Source organism: Centropristis striata, chromosome 3, assembly GCF_030273125.1.
Source record: "Centropristis striata isolate RG_2023a ecotype Rhode Island chromosome 3, C.striata_1.0, whole genome shotgun sequence".
In the NCBI taxonomy this organism is placed as follows: domain Eukaryota; kingdom Metazoa; phylum Chordata; class Actinopteri; order Perciformes; family Serranidae; genus Centropristis; species Centropristis striata.
Genome location: NC_081519.1, coordinates 36,131,245 through 36,152,575, shown reverse-complemented (window position 1 = coordinate 36,152,575; position 21,331 = coordinate 36,131,245). Strand labels below are relative to the sequence as shown.

Below are 21,331 nucleotides of genomic sequence, written 5' to 3'. Positions count from 1 at the left end.
AATTATACTGAAATTGTTGATTGTGCTTTTGATAAAAATGGTTGTATGACACAAAATACAAATGCTAAATTGCTGCATTTTTAGTACACAAACCCAAGAGATCGTTCTTAGTTTCCGTAATAACTTATTATTTCCAGCAGTGACCTTCATGACATTATCCTTGACTGATGTTTAATTCTAGTGTATTTTAAGACTTTAACATTAATATTAAGATTTCCTTCATTAGTCCCACAACAGGGAAATTTCCAAGGTTACAGCAGCAAAGTGGATAGTAAAATAACAATAACTAGTTAACAACAGGATAAACTAGAAATATAATAATAATAATAATAATAATAACGTTATTTATTTAGCACCTTTTAAAAACAGCAGTTTACAAAGTGCTTCAATAGAGAGCAGTTAATCACAACGAGAATGATGCCATAAGGCTAAAAACAATTCTGACATTAAAAGAAAAACAACAAGAGACAGAGGAGGAACAATCACAAGACATTCTCAGATACACAGAAAATAAAAGGTAAAAGGAGTAAAAAAAGTAAAAAGTGAGGAAGAAAAAAGGAGTGGTAGGATAGAAAGCATTACATAAAAGCAAGTCTATAAAAGTGGGTTTTAAGGAGTGATTTAAAAGAAGTTACTGACCCTTCCAGGTCGCCCCAACGCGCTCTGGAAGAGAAAGTCCGGTCACCTTTGGTTTTTAGTTTTGACTTCATAACGGTCAGAAGGACCCGAGGATCTGACGACATGGGCCAGCTCGTATGGAGTTAGTCATTCTGTTAAATAGCTAGGAGCCAGGCCTAAAAGAGCTTTAAATTGATCAGTAAAATCTTAAAATCTATCCTAAAATGAAAAGGGAGCCAGTGCAAAGAAGTTACAATCGGGGTGATGAGATGTCGTCTGTTAAAACCAGTAAGAAGCCAAGCTGCTGCGTTCTGAACCAGTTGGAGGCGAGAAAGAGATTTTTGGGAGATGCCGGAGAGGAGAGGAGGGAGTTACAGTAATCTTAACAGGAGAATATGAGAGTATGAATGACTTTTTCCATGTCAGAGGGTAACAACATGGGTTTGATTTTGGAGATGGAGCGTAAGTGGAAAAAACAGGACAACAAAAGTAAGACTTGAGTGGAATGTGATTCCCAGATTTCTGGCGGAGGGCTTTATGTTGGCGCATAGTGGACTGAGATGATTTTGGAATTGACTAATGATTTCAGTTTTATTTATTATTTAGTTATTGAGGTGAAGGAAGTTTTGGGCCATCCAACGGTTGATACCCTTAAGACAATCGAACACAGCAGCTAGGCTTCCAGGATCAGGGGAAGGTTTATCTGTGTGAGAAAGAAAGATAAACAACAACAAATAAACAAGTACCAATATAAATAAGTATGAACAATTTTCAATTTAAACATGTAGAAATATAAAAAGTATGAACAATTTAAACAAAAATACCATTAAAACTTGAGGGAACATTATACAATGTTCCCTCAGACAGCGTTGGCAGTTGGATATGTATAAGTGCTGTAGCTGCATGGATTGAAATTGGATCTATGTTTTTGTCATATTATAACCTAAAAAAAACATCAAAGTCTTGCCTGCAGTTTTTTCTCAGGGACTCCATTCTGGTCCCAAAGATGGCTGCGTTAGAAAAAAATAAAATAAATCTGAACAGAGCTTGGATCAATCGGGGCTATTATCACACTGATATGGTTTCCCCAGGGGAATTTAGGGGAAGATAGTGTGGAAGATGCATATATCATATTCATTTACAGTGAGAATTTCACATCTGCTCATGCTTTGCTTTGCATGTAATTATGTCCATGAATAAATTCGCCTTGTGTCCAGTGTGAATACAACATTATGATTTAAGGTGTCTCAGATGTCTTTCACTGTTTTGATTAAAATAAAACTTCTCTCTGGATTATAATTGATTATTAATCAACTCTTTTTTTAAATACAAGGAAACCAAGGATCTAAAGACAGATGTTATGATTGGAAAATGGTTTTAGTGAATGGGCTAAAACATTAAAAAAAAGCCAGATCAAATCAGATATGAGAGGATGAATATGTAATATCATTGTCTTACCTTTCTGTACGTAACAAGTCTGTACACTGTAAAAAAGGATTTTGGAGGGTGGTGTATACTATCTATTCAAATGAATTAAAATCTTCTCAAGCAATTAGTCAGCAAATTAAATGTATAATAATGGTGACATTTACCTCCATTAACCATTTTTTACCTGTAACAACTACAACATAAAAACATATAAAATGTACCCAAAGACCATCATTTCTGCACTGCCATGCAGAGCAGGGCGGGGTTACGGTTTATTTTATCCCATGATGCACTGCAGCGATGAGAAAAAACTACTACAATTTGATGTTTTGTTTGCCCTATTTCCGAAATTCTTTTTTAATGTGTCTGCTTGCAATACAGTGCTTTTACTTTTTGTAATTGAGTGTGCTTGTAAGAGCACACTATATGTTATCCACCGGGCTTCTTCTTCTTTTTTATGAGTATTTAGTCGTATAATGTCATGACGAATCGTAGGTAGACTTTCACTGATTTTTAGTATTTCATAGCTGCTGAGGTAATCTTTATTCAAAATTTGGAATAAAATCTACCCAAAGAAGATGAGTGCAAATTGCTACCTTAGATTTATTGGGCAAATTCTATAGTTTGTTTTTAACAGTGTACCTGCAAGTTGAAGACATTTTTAATTATAATTACTTCAGATTTTGGAGCAAAGGAAAACACAAATGAGCACGAGAATGCTTTAGTTTTCTTTTCCTGCCTTCCTTGTATGTTGCTGTCTTAAGTATTTACATACTTAAAATGTCTTGTGCTCCACTGCCAACTGAGCCATATGCTGCAGTGTTAATTGTGCATTTGATTACATGCCACGCACTATTCCCTCAGAAGTTATAATTTTGTCAGGTAATCAGTCCTGCTGAGTTAAAGCTGTTACTGACAGGCTGCCTGGTGATTTTCCCGTGGCAGTCAGTTGTGTAATGTGCAAATCTTTTTCTTGTTTCAACTTATCTGTAGGATTGCACAGGATTTGTGGGCACCAAAACACGCTGGGGGCAAATTCTATCACTTTATGGAAATGGCCATTCCCTCAATCCATTCATCTAGGGATTTAAGTAGCGCGCTTCCCTGCTCATCCTGTCATTACAAGCCTTCTGTGAAACAGTCGCTCCAACAGCATTTTGGATTGGCGTCGTCTCTGCCTCCGAGACACTTCTGCATTTCACCTCACCGTTATTATCAGGGAGAGCTCTTTCAAACAAGGAAGTGAAATACATGTCAGACATCCTCCCACATGCAGGAGAGGATGGCAGAAGAGCTAATTATTATCACCAGAAAGCATTCGTTTCACCCCTCCACTAAATGAGGTACCTCAGATCCATTTCATCACAGACTCTCTGATCTGTGTAATATCAGGTTGTCATTTTGTCTTTAACGCTCACAACTTCGACTTCAATCCAGACATTAAAGGAGTTTTCGTGAAGGTAGTTTCTTTTAATTGTCTGAACGGTAAAAACCGTCGGCGGAAAGTGTGTTTTATGTCTGCAGACTTCTTTCTGTGCAGTTTAAACGACTGCAGGAGACGAGACGTATAAATGACCTGTGACCCAAGTGTTGGCTTAAACTCACTGAAATGATAGAGTGGTGCACTGAACTACTTGAACTATATATACATTGCACATCCCTCAGGTTAACTGCTCTTATTGTAAACCCTTTTCCCGATAAGTGCCTTTCTTTGACTCTCAAACAGTTCACAAGGTCAACAATCAGGCTGAATGCTTGAACATTTATATATTGCTGACACTTCGCTGACAGTCTGTGTCAGTGTTAGTCTGACGATGTTGACTGTTGGGATAAGACTGGTCCTGGCTGCCTGTTTCAGACCGCATTCTCCTCCTGTTCTACTGTCTCTGCTTGTCTCAAGCTCTTACACAGTGCTGTGGAGAAAGGCCTGACTAATGTGAGACTAAAAATATAGTTCTCTTGCTCAAGTGGTTAAAGAAACATTGTTAATTGTTAACTCTACGGGTATACAATATGGGTACATCTAAAAAAATTAGAATATCATGAAAAAGCTCAATATTTTTTGTCAATTATTTCAGAAAGTGAAACTCGTATATTATATAGATTCATTACACATGTATTTCTTGTAATTTTGATGATTTTGGCTTACAGATAATGAAACCACAGTGTCTCAGAAAATTAGAATATTACATAATATCAATTTAAAAAAGGATATTTTAAACACAAATGTCAGGATTCTGAAAAGTATGTTCATTTCTATACACTCAATACTTGGTTGGGCCTCCTTTTGCATGAATTACTACATTAATATGGCGTGGCATAGAGGAGATCAGCCTACGGCATCATGTTGCTTTGATAGCGTCCTTCAGGTCATCTGGTGTCTCTCACCTTCCTCTTGACAACAGCCCATAGACTCCTATGGGGTTCAGGTCAGGCAAGTTTGCTGGCCAGTCCAGCCCAGTAACACCATGGTCACTGAACCAGTTTTTGGTAGCTTTGCCAGTGTGGGCAGGTGCCAAATCCTGCTGGAAAATGAAATCAGCATCTCCATAAAGCTTGTGGAAGCATGAAGAGCTCTATAATGTCCTGGTAGATGGCTGCTATGTTGACTGTGGACTTCAGCAAACACAGCGGACCAACAGCAGCAGAGGACATGGCCCCAAATCACCACTGACTGTGGACTCCAATTTAAACTGTTCACAATATTCAAATTTTCTGAGACTGAGAGTTTTGGGTTTTCATTTACTGTAAGCCAGAATCATCAAAATTACAAGAAAAACAGGCTTGAAATATTCCCCTATATGCGTAATGAATCTATATAATGTATGAGTTTCACTTTCTGTAATGATTGACAAAAAATATTCTAATTTTTTGAGATGTTCCTGTAGGAATGGACATTCTAAGCAATTTCCATAATTGAGAACTTAAGAATAGGAGGAGAAGGAGGAGTTAGCATTAACTTTCTGTCCGTCAACTTTTGTAGTTCTTGGTTTTGATGCAATGGTACCTTGTACTCGGCTCGTGGAATCCTTCTCCTTGCACAAAGCTTAATGGGACAATGTCTCCGGTCAACAATTTCGTGATGAGCTTGCCAATGTTTTCTGCCCTGATGGCTTCACAACAGCGTGTGCTAACACTGCTTGCAAATGAGGTGCTGAGAGATTACCTACTACCTTTCTTTTCCCTGGGCTTCATGCACAAATGATTCATCATCAAACTAGTTGACATCCAGAAAATGTATTCGAGTTGTCTTGCCCAGCTCTAATTCATTCATTTATACAAGCAGAGTTATTGCATTCTTGGATCAAACTTATCTTTCACCATACCAATACAGCTTAAAACAATTAGACGATTGACCAATTATTAAAAATGACCTGCAACTATTTTGATGACTGCTTGTTGTCTTATATGATTGTAAATAAAATAATTTGGGGTTTTGGATTGTTCTTCAGACAAAAAAATACATTTTAAATGATTTTTTTTTAACAGAACACCAACATTAGACAACATCAATAGTATCATATATGCTATTACTATGCTATTGTCAGTCAACTTTCCGATGTTTTTCAAAGATGCTAAATATATCACGCTGAATATTGGAGAAATGTGTATAAAATCATGCACAAGAAATCAGGAATGTTCCCATTTGATAGAATCATGCAGCCAGAGAAACAACAACAACAAAAGCTGGAAGAGATGGTGCAGAATATACAGTTCATGAGGCTGTCAAGCAGTTTTTATTTATTTATTTATAGTTCTTGTGTGACATAAAGGAACTACAACTTGCAATTCATTGTGCAAGAGAAACACAATACATTAACCTTGAACTTTGAATGTAAAATGCAGTTATCTTAACAAATATAAAGCTTGTTATGGGTAAACTAGAGTTTATTAATTGCAGAAAGAACATGGATCATATAATGTGAAAGGTCTGAGAGTTACAGCAGGACATTAACTTGTACTTTGCTCCAGCAGACTCCATGTTTTCTGTGTCAGTGTAATATGTGTTTATGTAACTGACGAAAGGCTCGGCCCGCGGCGTGACTGCTGGTACACGACCAACAGCGCGGCGTATTAAGAGAAGAGGTAAACAACGCTAACGTCGAACATCAGCATTGCTTTTGTTTTGCCCTCCAACCACAGCGGCCACCTCGAGCTCGTCCGCTCTGTGTCGTGTATCAGCTACAAGCACACTTTCTCTGTCTTAGTCGCCCATTTACTCACCACTGCTGCGAGGCAAGAGGTGCTCAGGGGGAAAGTTTGTTGTGCGAACGAGTGTGTGCGCGCACATTTATCCGTCAGTTATGTCTATCTGTTAGGCTGTAATCAGAGAGGAGGCTTTTTTACACAATGAGCAGCAGAGAGACTCAGTCAGAGAAGGAGATCAAAGGGTAAAAAGAGTGTTATGTTGCTGAGGCTGCTATGCAACACAGAATTTGCCAATATCATGCAAGATACAGTGCGCTGTCTATTTAGCATTAGCTGAATATCCAGAAATAAGTGGATAAAGTTAAACCAGATTCAGAGTCTGCAGCTTTGCAGGAAGATCAATGAGAGAGTTCACCCCAAAATCAAAAATACATATTTTTACTCGTAGTGCTATTTATCAAGATTGTGTTGGAGATAGCGGCTGTAGAGATGTCTGCCTTCTTCTAATGGAGATAGATGGCATTCCTTTGTGTTGCTCAAAGCGCCAAAAAATACATTTCAGAAACTCAACAGCAATGTCCCTTTCTAAAAGTCTCAACCCTCTTACTCAAGATAATCCACAGATCTTGTTGTGAGCAGTTTCATGTAGGAAAAAAAAAATTTCTAGCATAATTTTTCAGTCTGTGTACAAATAACACAACTTTCGACCTTCAAATTACGTGCAACACATACGGCAACAGCAAATATGCATATGATACGCCAATCCGACTTTCAGCCATAATGGCTTTCACGTTCCATGTGAAAACGAAAGTAATCGATGTGATTTAAACATCACGTAACTTTTGTGCATCACATTTTTACATGACTATGTCACTTCCAGTAGTCACGTCGTCCTCATAACTACTTCACTTCACTGCATTTGTCTACCTTTTAAACTATATTTATAACGCATAACGAGTTGCAGCTTAGATTGTAGCTTAGATTCAAACTGCAGCCTTTTTTTACAACAACTAGTGCAGTGCCCGTAGGAAGTATGTAAGATGAATGTCATCCCTGAATTACATAGTAATGTAACATAAGAAGTGAATAAAGCTAAATCTCTGCTTAGCATGCTAATCGCGAATAACAGAATTTGCACATTACATGCAGACCACAACGACGTCTGCAACTCCATCAAACACTTACTTTTCATAAGGTACCACACCATCCAGCACATACACATTGAACATTGATATTCGCTGGAATGTATTCTAATATTATTGGAAAATCGAACCTTGTAGCGCACTTTAAAACTCTGAAAGATAGGTAGGGTAAATAGACTTACAGATAAGATGAGTCAGGTGTGGAAATCCAGAGTGAATTGTGTTACTGACCAGGTGTAGGCCTATCACACAATGGGGCGGAGCTCCCCTAAAAGGCGTCTGATGGGAAACAGTGCAATGCCGCAACACGTCCTACGTAAATAATGATATTTTGAAAAATGATTAAAAAATCTTCAAAATCGAGGATGCACACCTTCGTGCCATGCGCAAGCCACATACGAGACACACACATATACATACACACACACACACACACACACATACCCACCCACACACACACACACACACACACACGGACCCTTCTTGCTTTTATAGATAGATGAATCTTTCAATGTCCTGCAACCAATTTTTAGAAACGCTCCTGTGCGTATCATGTGCATGCAATTGTTTTTTGCCGCATGCATTGAACATCATTTCAAAGTATAAAGTTGTGTTAATAATACACAGACTCAGAAATTCTACATGAAACCGTAACAAGGCTTGTGGATTATCTTAAGTCATACATTCTGTAAAGAGACAATGCAGAGCCTTTTTTTTGCCCTTCTCATCACAAGTGAAATATAAATTTGTTCCATTATATTCAAGAGAGAGCTGAAATCTCCAACACTGACCAACTCACACCAAAATGATCTAGACTGATTCATAGCACGACAATTAAGAGGGAAATATTTATTTTTGATTCTGGGTTGAACTGTCCCTTTCAACATGTTGGCAATAGTTTTGGAAAAATAACAATTTTGTTGATAACGCTTGATGAAAAGTTAAGAAACACGACAAAAATGAGTCATTGCAATCCAACATTTCACTGAAAACCACAAACGTGCACCTCGTCGTAGATTAAAAGTCACCAAACTTGGTATGATTAATACTCTGGCTATCACAAATGTTTGTAAAAAAAATCTTGCTGATCCATTCAGTATATGTTGAGATATTTCAAACTGGTGTCCTTTGCCTTCCCTTCCCACTAGCATGGTCCAAAAGTGGACATGAGAAAGTTGCTAGTTCCTTCACTTCACTCATCCAAAACGAGATGACTCACTACTTTGGTGGTTTAATGATGCCTCTTTGAGTAAAAGCCACAGTTAATCAGCACCTGTTTCTTCAGAAGCCACTCAGTGAAGCAATTTGTGGCGTTCATATTCCATTTAGCTGTTCTGATATTCACGGTGCAATCAGCCAAGCACGTCTCCTAAAATGCTGTTTTTATACCACAGATATTTACAACTAATGGTCTAATACATTTAGAGGGAAGCGTTCCACACAGGAGGCAGGCGGCCAGGGTGAATGGAGGCTGTAAAAAGTTCTGACTATAAAAATAGAGTAAGTGAAAGATGATGAGTTTGGTAAAAGACCATCAGCGTGTCCCAAATACATACCACATGCTTGTTATAAGCAGGTATTAGTGTATTCTCTTTTATTCAAAGCCATGTTTTTTGAGGCTTTTGATGGATTCTGTTTTCTTACACAAAATAAATAAAGAAGCAGCTCACAGATGGAAACAAGCAGATAAATGGGATTGTAAAAAGGCGTTAGAAAGGAAGACACTGCTCTTTTTTTGTGAAGTTTAATTGGCAGTTACGTACCAAAGTTGCAGTTTGATAAACGTATCGTTTTACAAGATGATATTATGTCATGTTGGCATAAAGCAGGTAAATGTGTGGGCTTTTGTATACTGTACTGCTAAACAGTATACTAAGGCAATTAGTGATAAACTGTGCAGGACACAACGCATGATCTGTTCCTCACCATGAAGTCACCCCAAAATCTCAAATATATATTTGTCCTCTTACCTGTAGTGTTGTTTATCAGTTTGGATTGTTTTTGTTGTAAGTTGTGTTGGAGATATCAACCAAAACGATGTCTGGTTTCTCTGGATTAATAATCAGAACTTCAGATGAGGAACGGTCTGATTCTTTCATCCCGGCAATCAGACAGTGTTCCTGAATCCTACACCTCTATGGAATCACCACAATCACTGCTACCACTCAGAAAGGTCTTCTGTGCAGAGTTACACAGTTATAATGACATAAATAATAGAAAAAGAACCTTGAAAAACACAAGTTGAATTTCTCTGATAAATTCTTGTTATTCCAAAAGGTTTATTTTTGGCAATTTTATATGCCACATGTAGAATAACGTGATGTTGAAAGAAAGATCAAAATTTTAAGCTTCTTTTTGTTACTTTTTTTTAATGGAAGCTTTCGTAACCTACAATCTGTTCAAGAACCGTCAGAAAGTTCAAACTCCAACAATAATAACAGATTTTTACATTTTCTTTCTACAATAAATCTAGATATTTTGGGGGATATCTCAAAGAAAACAAGGAGCTTAAAAATTATGTTAACCCTCCTGTTATGTTAGTTTTTCAGGAACAGCAGTGTCAGAAACTACAAAAATCCCAATCAACATTGTTTATATTTCATTAATAACTTCATTAAAAATGCTTATTCCAAAAAATGCATGTTAAATATTTTTTAAATGTACATTGGAGAGACCTACATATAAAATACAATAGTTTTGCATGACATTGATTTTTTATTTTTTATTTTTTTATTTTTTTATTCCATGAAAACAATATTTTTTTACTTTTTTCTTTTTTTTTTTAACTTTGAAATGGGTCAATTTGACCCACAAAATAACAGGAGGATAAATATGGTTGAAAAAACAGCCAGTGATTAAGTGTCCACTCTCTGGCTGAGAAGAAGTGTGGCCCAGTGAAAGTAACTCCAAACTGATCATCAAACTAAATGTGTATGTGCAAGTCCAGCATGTAAAAATCAGCCTTAACCTATCTGGAAATAGATTTACCCTGATCAGGCCATTTTGTGATGAGCCACCTGGTCTCAGTGCCACATCCATCAGGTGGAATAATTATCCTGTTAACCAGCTCCAACAGGCCACCTGAACGCTGCCAGACACAAGATGGGAGTTGTGGTCGAAGATTCTCGAGTAGATTTAAATCTTGTTTGGAAAAACCAGTCACAGACTAACTGTGAGACATTTCATCTTCAACAGGAAGGATAACACGCCCTTCAAATTTCAATTATTTCTGGAGTTCAGCTGTCAGAGCAGATTTATTAGTTTTCTCTCTTCTTGTTATCAATAACCGCAAACAACAACAACAACAACAACAAAAAGAAATGTTTACAGAAGCGGTGATATTTAATGTACAACTAATGTTTTTTTCTTTTAAGATAACCAGACGTAGAAGAAATTAAAAGGTAATAAACTCAAAGTCACAACATCACAAGTAGTGTTTGAAACAGATCTCCAAATGTTTTTTTGCCAAAGTAAAAAAAAAAAAAAACCTTCCTTAATCATGTTACCACTTCATCTGGTCCAAAGTTGGAGGCGGGATGTGTTGGTGTGCTATGTACAGGGAGTACAGGTGAAAATTAGTTTTCTAACTCTGTGGTTGGTCAAAAAGGATCAGGAGAAGTGCTTGAGTTAAGCTGGAGGCTGCAGTGAGAATCTGTTCTGTAACATAATGTTCTGCAGGAGTCAGACTCGTTCACATAGCACCTGTAGGCCACAAGAGCCAGGTGTTAAAGTGAGGGAAGGTGCTTAAGACGCAGTTCATCAAATGACCTTAGAGTTAAAGGTTCCTTTTGATCACGTTAACTGTTTATAGGCGAGTGCATATATGAATAAAAAACACTTAACCCTAAAAAAATTCCAACAAAAGTTTTTTTTGTAGTATTAGATGTCCTTAATAACATACTAAAAGTTTACCAAAATCTGACCACTAAAAAGGTGTAATTTTCAAGATGGCATCCAAGATGGGCAGGAAGCCACCAACACTAGGCAAAGCAATATGAGAAAGGAGAACTATGCCATTACTTTAGGGAAATTGGACTTATTTTTCACATAAATATGCTTGTAATCAATTGCTTTAATATATATTGTACTTGCAATCACTTATCCATCATGAAAATATGCTAATTAGAATATTACATGAACAAAACATGAATCTGGCACCAGCATTTCTGGTCTAGAAGGAGTAAAAATTGTCAGGCGGATTAGGACCAGACTTGAGTAGAATGGGGACACGGTGGACAAAAGCAGCCCCTTTGTTCCCACATGCTCTCTATCAACATAGGTTTCAATTTTTGATGGGAGCCACTTCATCAAGTTGCTGATTGGAGATGGCAGCCATATAAAATCTATGAGAACCAATATATGTTCCAAGCCACTTAGAAGGTCAATCTTGGTGTCAAAATATAAATTTTCATTAAAGCTATTGAGAATATCACTAGATGATTATTTGATCAAGTAGATATTTTCATTTTGGTCATGTATTGAACTTTATTAGCTTAACTAATAAAGCTTTAGCTATTAGTGTTTATCCATTATGCTTTATTTCCTTTCCTTCTGGTTCTTGAAAGAAACTTAAACCCACATTGTTTACCACCTTGTTTGCAAGCCAGGACTTATTCTCTGCTTTTCTTGGCTACATTTCTTGGAAAGTTACTGCAACCTTCACACAGTATCACATCACATCACCAGCCCAGCATGGGCACCCATGGGCCTAATTCAACAACCATTCATAGGAAGAAATGACTTCTTAAAACCCAATTTTTCCCAGCTTTCACGAAGGTTCACCCATGCTTTATTACGTACTAAACAGCACACTTACGCACATTTTAGTGCTTATATGTTGGTCCAAAATAACTGTAATAAGTAACTGTAAATAACTCTAATAATTGCATTTTCTTCAATTCTACTGTTTTTTAAAAATATATCTTTATGAGTATTTTCATTATTTCACAATTGAATATGTTCTTTTATGTTGAAAAACACCACACTATCAGTTATGTTAACTTGGTACCATGCCACCCAATAATTAGTGATTTATCATCAATGTATCAGCCTAAAGTGAGCCTGCTTTCTGTGTTATGTTATTTAATATTATCTATACTGCTGACACTACTTGACATCATAGCTCATTTATTGTTCTCTTCCTGCAAAAGTACATCTACTTCAGAACTATTTAATTAAAGATTAATTTACGATAAATTACTTTATTAATCCAACAATGGGGAAATTCAACCTTTGCATTAACCCATCCTTTTTTTACACACAAGTGAACACACCATGCAAGGAACAGTGGGCAGCACATTACACATTACTTTATTTGTAGGTTTCAGTGCTCCACCTTCTTTAGATTTTCCTTTAACTTCTTTTTAATGTGTGCACACAGCCCCTAGGTCTTAGGCCCTTTAATGCAGCTTGGTGGAGTGTTTACCTCTGCTCGTTGAATGACTCTCAATTCACAAGGACAATGAAAATCATCATTATATCGACACAGTTCCAAACAATTCTGCAGTTTTTGTTCATGTTGAGAGCCTTGTGCAGGCAACAAGCATGCTCTGTATTCTGTGTACTGCCACTTTAAGAGAATTGTAAGAACAATTGAGGAAGATATTGGTTAATAATACCTGCATTGCTACCAGTGGTCAAAAAACCACAAGGGGTGCATTTGACAGGTGTCTCAGGCTGTCACAGTGGTTGTTGCTGCTTTTTGCATCACCTCTGGTCCACTTCAGGCTCCAACCCATTTGGATGATTTGGCTTCCACACCTGACCAGACGGGAACAGCCGTAAACCTACTGTAAACCCGCAGGCTTCAAATAGTCCCTTTAGTAATCTGCTGGTGGTGCTACAGACACTGCGTCTATGTTTGCCTACAGTCTGTGTGCTCATAACATCCCGATTGCGTCAGCTGTCTGGTAGAGCCTCTCGTTAAGATCTCCCCCAGCTCTGGCTGTCACTACAAAGGCAGTCACAGCAAAAACATCTCCCTCATACGCGAGCCTCTGCCAGATAAGCAAGAGTTGATCTCTTTTCATGAAACCAAGCATTTTACTAATTTGAGTGGCTGCACTGGAACAGAGTTCAAAGCGGGGCTGTGATTTGCGGCTGCTTCCTCACGAGAGAGCAGGCCAGTTCTGTTGGCAGTCAGATGAGCCGCTGATTGCACTGCTTGTTCCGCTCTCCACAGGCCTCTCAGATGGAGATGGAGAGTATTACTGGACAACAGCCCTCTGAAAGTACATGAAGATTACTGAGCTGAGCACATTAAGACAGACCGCACAAACAGCATTACTCACCTCCCAGGTAGCAGGATGACAGCGAGTGGGAGAGAGGGAGACAGAGAGAGTAAACAGACTTCATTTGTTCTAGCTGTCTCCAGATCTAAATTGGTATTATGAATTGCAGTGTGTTTGCACGCGGTTGCCAACTCTCACACTTTTGGCGTTCAGACTCTGTCTCACGCTCTCACTCTGCTCAAACAAATCTCATGCGAGGAAGCCACAAAGGCTCTTCATCTTGACAAAATATAGTTATGCTGGTTAAATATGCTTTTTCTAGACACAAGACAAAGTCTGAATATCAGGCTTTTAACCACATTAATATTCTTAACGCGACAAGGTGGCTGATGAGATGCAGGCTGCAGAGTTTCAGATGAACTCTTTTCAGTATGTATATGACTGTCTGTCTGTCTGTGTGCCTGTTTTTACTTCTTGTGTGCTTTTTATGTTGATGTTTTCTTGCGTTTGGTGAGCCGACGATAAATTTCCACCCCTGGCGGACAGTAAAGATATATTCTATTCCACCAGTCCACCAGTATTGCACCATAAACATTACAGCCGTCAAAACCACAGAACACCTTTCATTTAGTTCAGCCTCATGCTCAGTGTGTCTTAATGTGATCAGCTATTAGTCTGAAATTTAGGTCAGATATTCTGAGAGTCACCAATTATAATTTATGAAAAAGAACTATGATATTAAGATGGTATTGGATGATATTTTCAGTTTAACCATGGCACATCCTAAAGCAAAAGCAATGTACTGTATATTTAAAGTATATTAGGCCTTCTGTATATTGTCTATATTATTATATATGTCATATACCACTTATACTATACTGTGAATATATTCTGCACATACTACTACATGCAACAACCTATTTAACCTATTAAACATGCTAAAATATATTTTCTCTAATGTGCAACATCATTATCTCTTACTAGCCATGGTAGAAAAAAGTTTACCATATTAGATCAATGCAAGGGGGCCATCACACTAAGGTGTGCTTCAAAAACATCTTGATAAAGCATGTTGAGTAAAATCAGCAGCTAATTATCTAGCCTGGCACAGTAAACAGCACTTTACTCATCAGAGAGATTCACCTGGTTAGTACGACGGTTAGTATTTGAATAATGTGATGACCTTGAATCATACAGTTCATCCCGCTAATATCAACCATTAGCATTATTTTACCAGTGTCAAAACAAGAGTAGCACTAAAGCCTGCTTGCATATTGCTTAATTTAAATTCCCCTTTAGATGGGGAAATTCAAACTCTTCATTTAACCCATTCTTTCTGACACACCAGTGAACACATCATGCTTAGGAGCAGTGGGCAGCACATTTCTGCACGCCTGGGGAGCTGTGTGGGGACCTTGCTCAAGGGCACTTCAGTCCTTGACCTGTCAGTCCTGGGATTCAAACCAGCGACCCTCCGGTTACAAGCCTAATTCCAAACCCCTAGGCCACGGACTGCCCAGATGGACTGCCCAGATGGCTTCTTGGGTCAAGTGTGACATTGACGAGTGGTGTGACGCGGTTGAGAATCATTTCTATTCTATGTGCGTCGAAATAATTAAATTCTTCATTCTTTCTAATGGCCAGCAGGGGGCGACTTCAGTTTGGAAAAATAAGTCTGTTTGTATGTTAGTCAATAGGAAATGACCCTACTTCTAACTTGATTTATTACCTTAGTAGACATTCTCATGATGAGTTTATGGTTTCAGTTGTTAGTTTTAAGTCTTCTTCAATACAACATGATGTTCATTTGGTAAATTAGGGTTTCGTTAAGAGTAAAATTTGACACCAAAGCAGGTTACTACCACTTGTCCCAACCAACCATTCACTTTTGACTTTGAACATGGACCTCTTTCAGTGTTCAAAACTAAAGGCTTTTTCTCATAGTTCACCCTGTTTTGATTCATAAAAATCAGTAGATCATTGGTTTTATGCCCTGATAAGTTGACATTAAATGTCTTCTTTGAAACGGCTACATAATATCAAGTTTGATACAATTGTCATATGTTTCTGTAATGGACTAAACTGAAGTCTGGTTTCCATTTCACTAATTTAAAAAAAAAAGCTTTTTCTGATCGGTGTTCAATTCAGAATTGATATTGTGATACCGCTGGTTTATAGCGATGCTTCTGTTTGATTTCACGTTAATAGGGGACACTTCTGCATGGTACATGGAACTAAATTGGGGTATTGCATCCATTTAAAAAAACATACAGCAACATGTTTGTTAGAATATAATACAGTGTTCCATCAAATGATGGACATTGTGAATTGTAATTATTGAACTATGGTATTAATATAGTTGTTTATGAGTCAATTAATTGACATGTTTGTCTTAGTTCCAGCTTCAGGCTTTTTGTCTTGCGTGATATTAAAATGTATTTTCTTAGATTTGCACTGAATGTAATTACAGCTGTTTGTAGGATTCTTTCTTCCCAGTTTAACAGGAGAGGTAGTGTGGCACAGCAGTGGTAACTTCATTAATTATTCATAACTATTAATTATCCCTGACACAGCCACAGGATCGGTCAGGATCTAACGGATCTAATTGACCTTCTGTACTTTGCTTTACTTCAGGGGACGAGGTAGCTGTCGCACACACATCCCAAGTTTATTGGCTCGAATCGTTTCATCTTTAACTTAACGACTGTCCGTCCTGAGCTCCGTCTGAACTGCGGAGACATTTATTATTTCTACTGTAAAGGTTGGACTTGACTAAACAATGAGTGCAAATTTTTCTGATTTCCGCGAGCCATTTTACTGGTTGCTGTGATTGCGTTTGGCCGCGCTGCAGATATGTGTTGTTGTTGTACTTGTTTACATTTGATCGTAGTACGTAACCACATTTGTGCACCATGGGGAACCTGATTGTTTGTGGCTTATGCTCAACACAGCCAAAGAATCCAGTCAAAGCTCTGTAGATCCAAGCTTTGTGATTCCAGGAGTTACTATAATTGACCACCTCTCACTGCCAAGCTGAAGCTGTGGGGGCTTGTTGGCGTGAAACCAAGTGAGACAGCCTGCACATCTGAGTGTTTGTGTTATGCAAATATGGCTGACCGCTGATTATTTTTTGTCTTCTTTTATTTCCAGAATGCGGGAGAGGGACCTACAGAGCATGTGCAGAAGGGCGCTGCTGCTGACCGTCTGTATGGTGTCTCTGTGGGGACAGCTGACGAGTGCATCGTCACACAGAAGCCACATAGGTACAACTCTGCATGTGTTCCTTTGTTACTCTTCCAGGGCATCTTGCCCAGACAAAACAAAGTCTGCTACTACTGGCAGCTTAACTGGAGAAGCTGAGGATTAAAAGAAAGGAACAAGTGTAATTTTATTCATTCATACAGTCATTGCCCATGAAAAGGCTGAAAATAAAAAATTGTTTTTTAATTTATTTTGGAAAAGAATGGGAGCTTTTGAGATCCAGGAGGGCAGGAGCACTGGACTGTGGCAAATACAGCAGCAGGATAGATATTTCATGCAGAAAGAAACAAATACAGGACAGAATTATACATAAAGTACACTGGCATTATCTTTTAAATGTCTCACTGAATATAACTTAATTACTTTAAATTGTTGAGGGATGTCTAGCATTACCAACCTCCGGGCCTCAACAGTGAAGCCAATGTAGAAGTGCCTAAAACCTGCATTCTTTCTGATGGCCAGCAGGGGGCGACTTCATTGGTTGCAAAAAGAAGTCTGTTTGTATGTAAGTCAATAGGAAATTACCCTACTTCTAAACTTGATTAATTTCCTCAGTAAACATTTTTGTAATGAGTTTATGGTCTTAATCGTTAGTTTTAAGTCTTCTTCAATACAGCATTATGTACATTTTAGTAAATTAAGGTTCCATTAAGAGTAAAATTGATGCCAAAGCAGGTTGCTACCACCTTTCCCAACCAACCATTCACCATTCATGTGTTTTCAAATTTGAACATTGACCTCTTTCACAGTGTTGTTTTTTGGCCTTTTTTCCATTAGTGGTAGATACACAGAGGGAAAGGGGGAGACAGTGGCAAAGACATGCACGAAAGGGCTCTGAGCAAGATTCAACATGGGCCTGCTGCAACGAGCAACCGGGACACCAAAACCAAAATTCCCATACCAGTAGTCGATCCCGGGCGAAAACCCGGAATCCTAACTGCTAGACGATATGGGATTTACATTGTTTTCACTTAATGTCATTGATTGAGTTCACAGTTATTTTTTAATATTCAACACTTGAAACAGTCTTGTTCAGTGTTCGGGTGGATATGATGATATGGTATCATTCTGGTTCCCGATCTGCTCTGCATATAAAATATTGGTACAACTATAAACCAAGATGGTGACAACACACAAGCAACACAGTACAAACCAATGGGCAGTGGACATTTACTCAAGTACTGTACTTTCTATATTTCTTATATTTCTATTTTATGTAACTTTATACTTCTACTGCAGTACATTTTGAGGCAAATATTGTACTTTTTTCTTCACTACATTTAGCTGACAGCTTTAGTTTCTTTTCAGGGTGAGATTTTACATGAAAAACATGACACATTCAAAGTGATTAGACTTCTTTTTTTCTTTTTTTTAAACTTAACCTGATAACAGTATTTAAGTAGTTAAAATGAGCCCTACCTTTACAAAATTAAAACACTGCTTACATAAATGCATCAATATTAATCTAATAATAATATAAATATAAATAAATACATATTTTTTATTTATTTATTTTAACTTTTACTTAAATAGGTTTTGAATGCAGGCCTTTTACTTGTAGAGGAGTAATTCACAGTGTGGCATTAGTACTTTTACTGAAGTAAGGGATCTGAATACTTTTCCACCACAAGCCAACGGGGGAGGTCAGGGTGACTGAGTCCACTATTATAATACAGTAGTATGAGTCAGTTCAGTCTATTACTCACTGATTGTCCCTGCACACCTACATTTATGTATGGAAGATAAAATAATCTTTTTTGCCAGAAATGTAAATCATCAGCTATGTATGTGTCATCAAACTGACTCCTTCTCTTCCTTTTAACTGCTTTCAAACAAGGTTTTATCAAAATACACTGAAAAAAAGCTCCTCCAAATAGATATTTACTGCCATTTTTTAAACCCTGAACAATAAATCACAACATGCAACGGAACAAATATGATACAACCGATACTGTATCAGCAAATCACACAACCCATCACTTGTTGGGTGATCCGGATGGATGATAGTTCTCTCACCGACTGAATAGGCAATCGCAACCAATTCTTTACAGCCCTGAATAGTTGTGCGTGTGGGCCACAGTTCATCTCAATGGCTTTCTCAAGAGAAGCTGATATAATTAGCTGAGCTTTGTTGGTTCCTCTGCTCACCAGCAAAGCAAAGATTCACTGCAGGATTGTGTTTTTGTGCAGTCATGCAAGTCAATATCACATAGGATAGGATAATATACACACACACAGTGTGTGTGTGCGTGCGTGTGTGTGTGTGTGTGTGTGTGTGTGTGTGCGTGTGCGCGTGTACGTGTGTGCGTGTGCGTGTGCGCAAGGGACAAGACCTGATCCCTGGGCATAACTGTGAATACACATTGAATAATGAGCCTTATTCTATTTTCCATTATCTACTTTGTTACTACTATTTGTTGTATTCCTACTACTTTTTGATATTTCCCTACTACTATTTGATAATTTCCTACTACAATTTGATATTTTTTTTACTACTTTTGGTTGTTTTCCTACTACAAATTGAAAAATGTATACTGCTATTTGATATTTCCCTACTACTATTTAATAATTTCCTACTACGATTTGACATTTGCTTACTACTATTTTATATTTTGTCACTATTTGATATTTTCTCACTACTTTTTGTTGTTTTCCTACTACAAATTGAACATTTTCTACTGCTATTTGATATTTTCCTACTACTATTTGACATTTTCTTACTACTATTTGATATTTTACAACTACTAATTTATATTTTCTTACTGCTAATTGATATTTTCTTACTACCATTTGTTGTTTTCTTAATACAAATTTATGTTTTCCTACTATTTTCTGATATTTTCCTACAGCGATTTGACATCTTCTTACTACTATTTGATATTTTCCTACTACTAATTTATATTTTCTTACTGCTAATTGATATTTTCTTACTACTATTTTATATTTTGTCACTATTTGATATTTTCTTACTACTATTTGTTGTTTTCCTACTACTAATTTATATTCTCTTACTACTTTTTATTATATATTTTCCTACTACTAATTGATATTTCCTTTTTCTACTACAAATTGGTATTCTCCTACTACTTTTCATTAAATATTTTCTTATTTGACATTTTCTTACTACTATTTGATATTTTCCTACTAGTTATTTAAATTTTCTTACTGCTAATTGATATTTTCTCACTACTATTTTATATTTTGTCACTATTTTCTTACTACTATTTGTTGTTTTCCTACTACAAATTGAAAATGTTCTACTACAATTTGACATTTTCTTACTACTATTTGATATTTTACAACTACCAATTTATATATTTTTTGCTGCTAATTGATTTTTTTATTACCATTTGTTGTTTTCCTACTGCTATTTGATATTTTCCTACCACTATTTGACTTTTTCTTACTACTATTTGACATTTTCTTAATACTATTTTAGATTTTCTAATTGATATTTTCCTTCTAATATTTAATGTTTTCTGACTACTATTTGATGTTTTCTGACTACTATTTAAGTTTTTTTGAGTAATATTAGATATTTTCTTTCTCTTACTACTATTTAATCTTTCTTCAAGCATCACATAGGAAATACAAAAAACATAGGAAGTAATACCAGTACAGTAAGTGTGTTCGGTGGTTTGTGTGTGTGAGTGCAGAGGACAAGACCTTTCAAAATGATTCCCCTCAGTGCAGAGACAGCCTAGTCCCTGGGCGTATCTGTAGAAAATGTGAATACACATTGAAATAATGAAGCTTATTCCACTGGGGACCGTCTCCAGCACACACTGGCTGGAGGGAACCAGCTCCACGTTATCCGAAAACAACAACTATGACCAGCAAAAGACTTTGATAGGACATTGAAAATCCAGAGCCGTGACAGGGCAGACTGCACAGGGAAGGAAAGCACATTATATGAGACAAAATGCATCATAGCATGAGCCACGTTGAGGTGTGTTTCAAATCGAGTCAGAGACAGAAGAAGAAAAAGCTGTGACAGCAGAATTAACTCTCTGTCAGCTTAATTTTCAACTAACTCACCAGCTGCTGAATAATTTCACCATTTAACAGCTTCATTTCAGATTCACCTGTGGAGAGACTTCTAGTCATGAGAGGTGACTGAATATTTAATGAGTTGGGTTATATGTGTTAGTAATCTGTTATTCAGTGTTTTTTTACAGGTTTGTGCAAGTAGGTGCATGTAAGAAAGTCAGAAGACTTATATATAATGTATTTTCTTACTACTATTTGATATTTTCTTACTACTAATTGTTGTTTTCTTATGAACTGATGCTTTCTTACTACTATTTAATGTTTTTTTAAGAACTATTTGATATTTTCCTACTACTATTTTATGTTTTCTTACTATTAATTGATGTTTTCCTACTATAATTAGATATTTTCTTTCTATTTGTTATTTTCTTACAACTAATTGCTGTTTTCTTTTGAATTGATGCTTTCTTACTACTACTACTACTACTACTTTAATGTTTTTTTTACTACTAT

The 21,331-nt window shown here is 37.0% G+C and overlaps 1 protein-coding gene across 1 annotated transcript in view; it reads left to right on the top strand.

The window, feature by feature from the left end:
• The window catches only part of tafa3a (TAFA chemokine like family member 3a), a 129,381-nt gene that overhangs the window by 62,647 nt on the left and 45,403 nt on the right, over nucleotides 1-21,331 (top strand). The window contains exon 2 of the mRNA XM_059329953.1: nucleotides 16,718-16,830. Coding sequence (XP_059185936.1) covers nucleotides 16,719-16,830 — 112 coding nt within the window. The 5' untranslated portion in view covers nucleotide 16,718. The remainder of the gene's footprint in view (nucleotides 1-16,717; nucleotides 16,831-21,331) is intronic.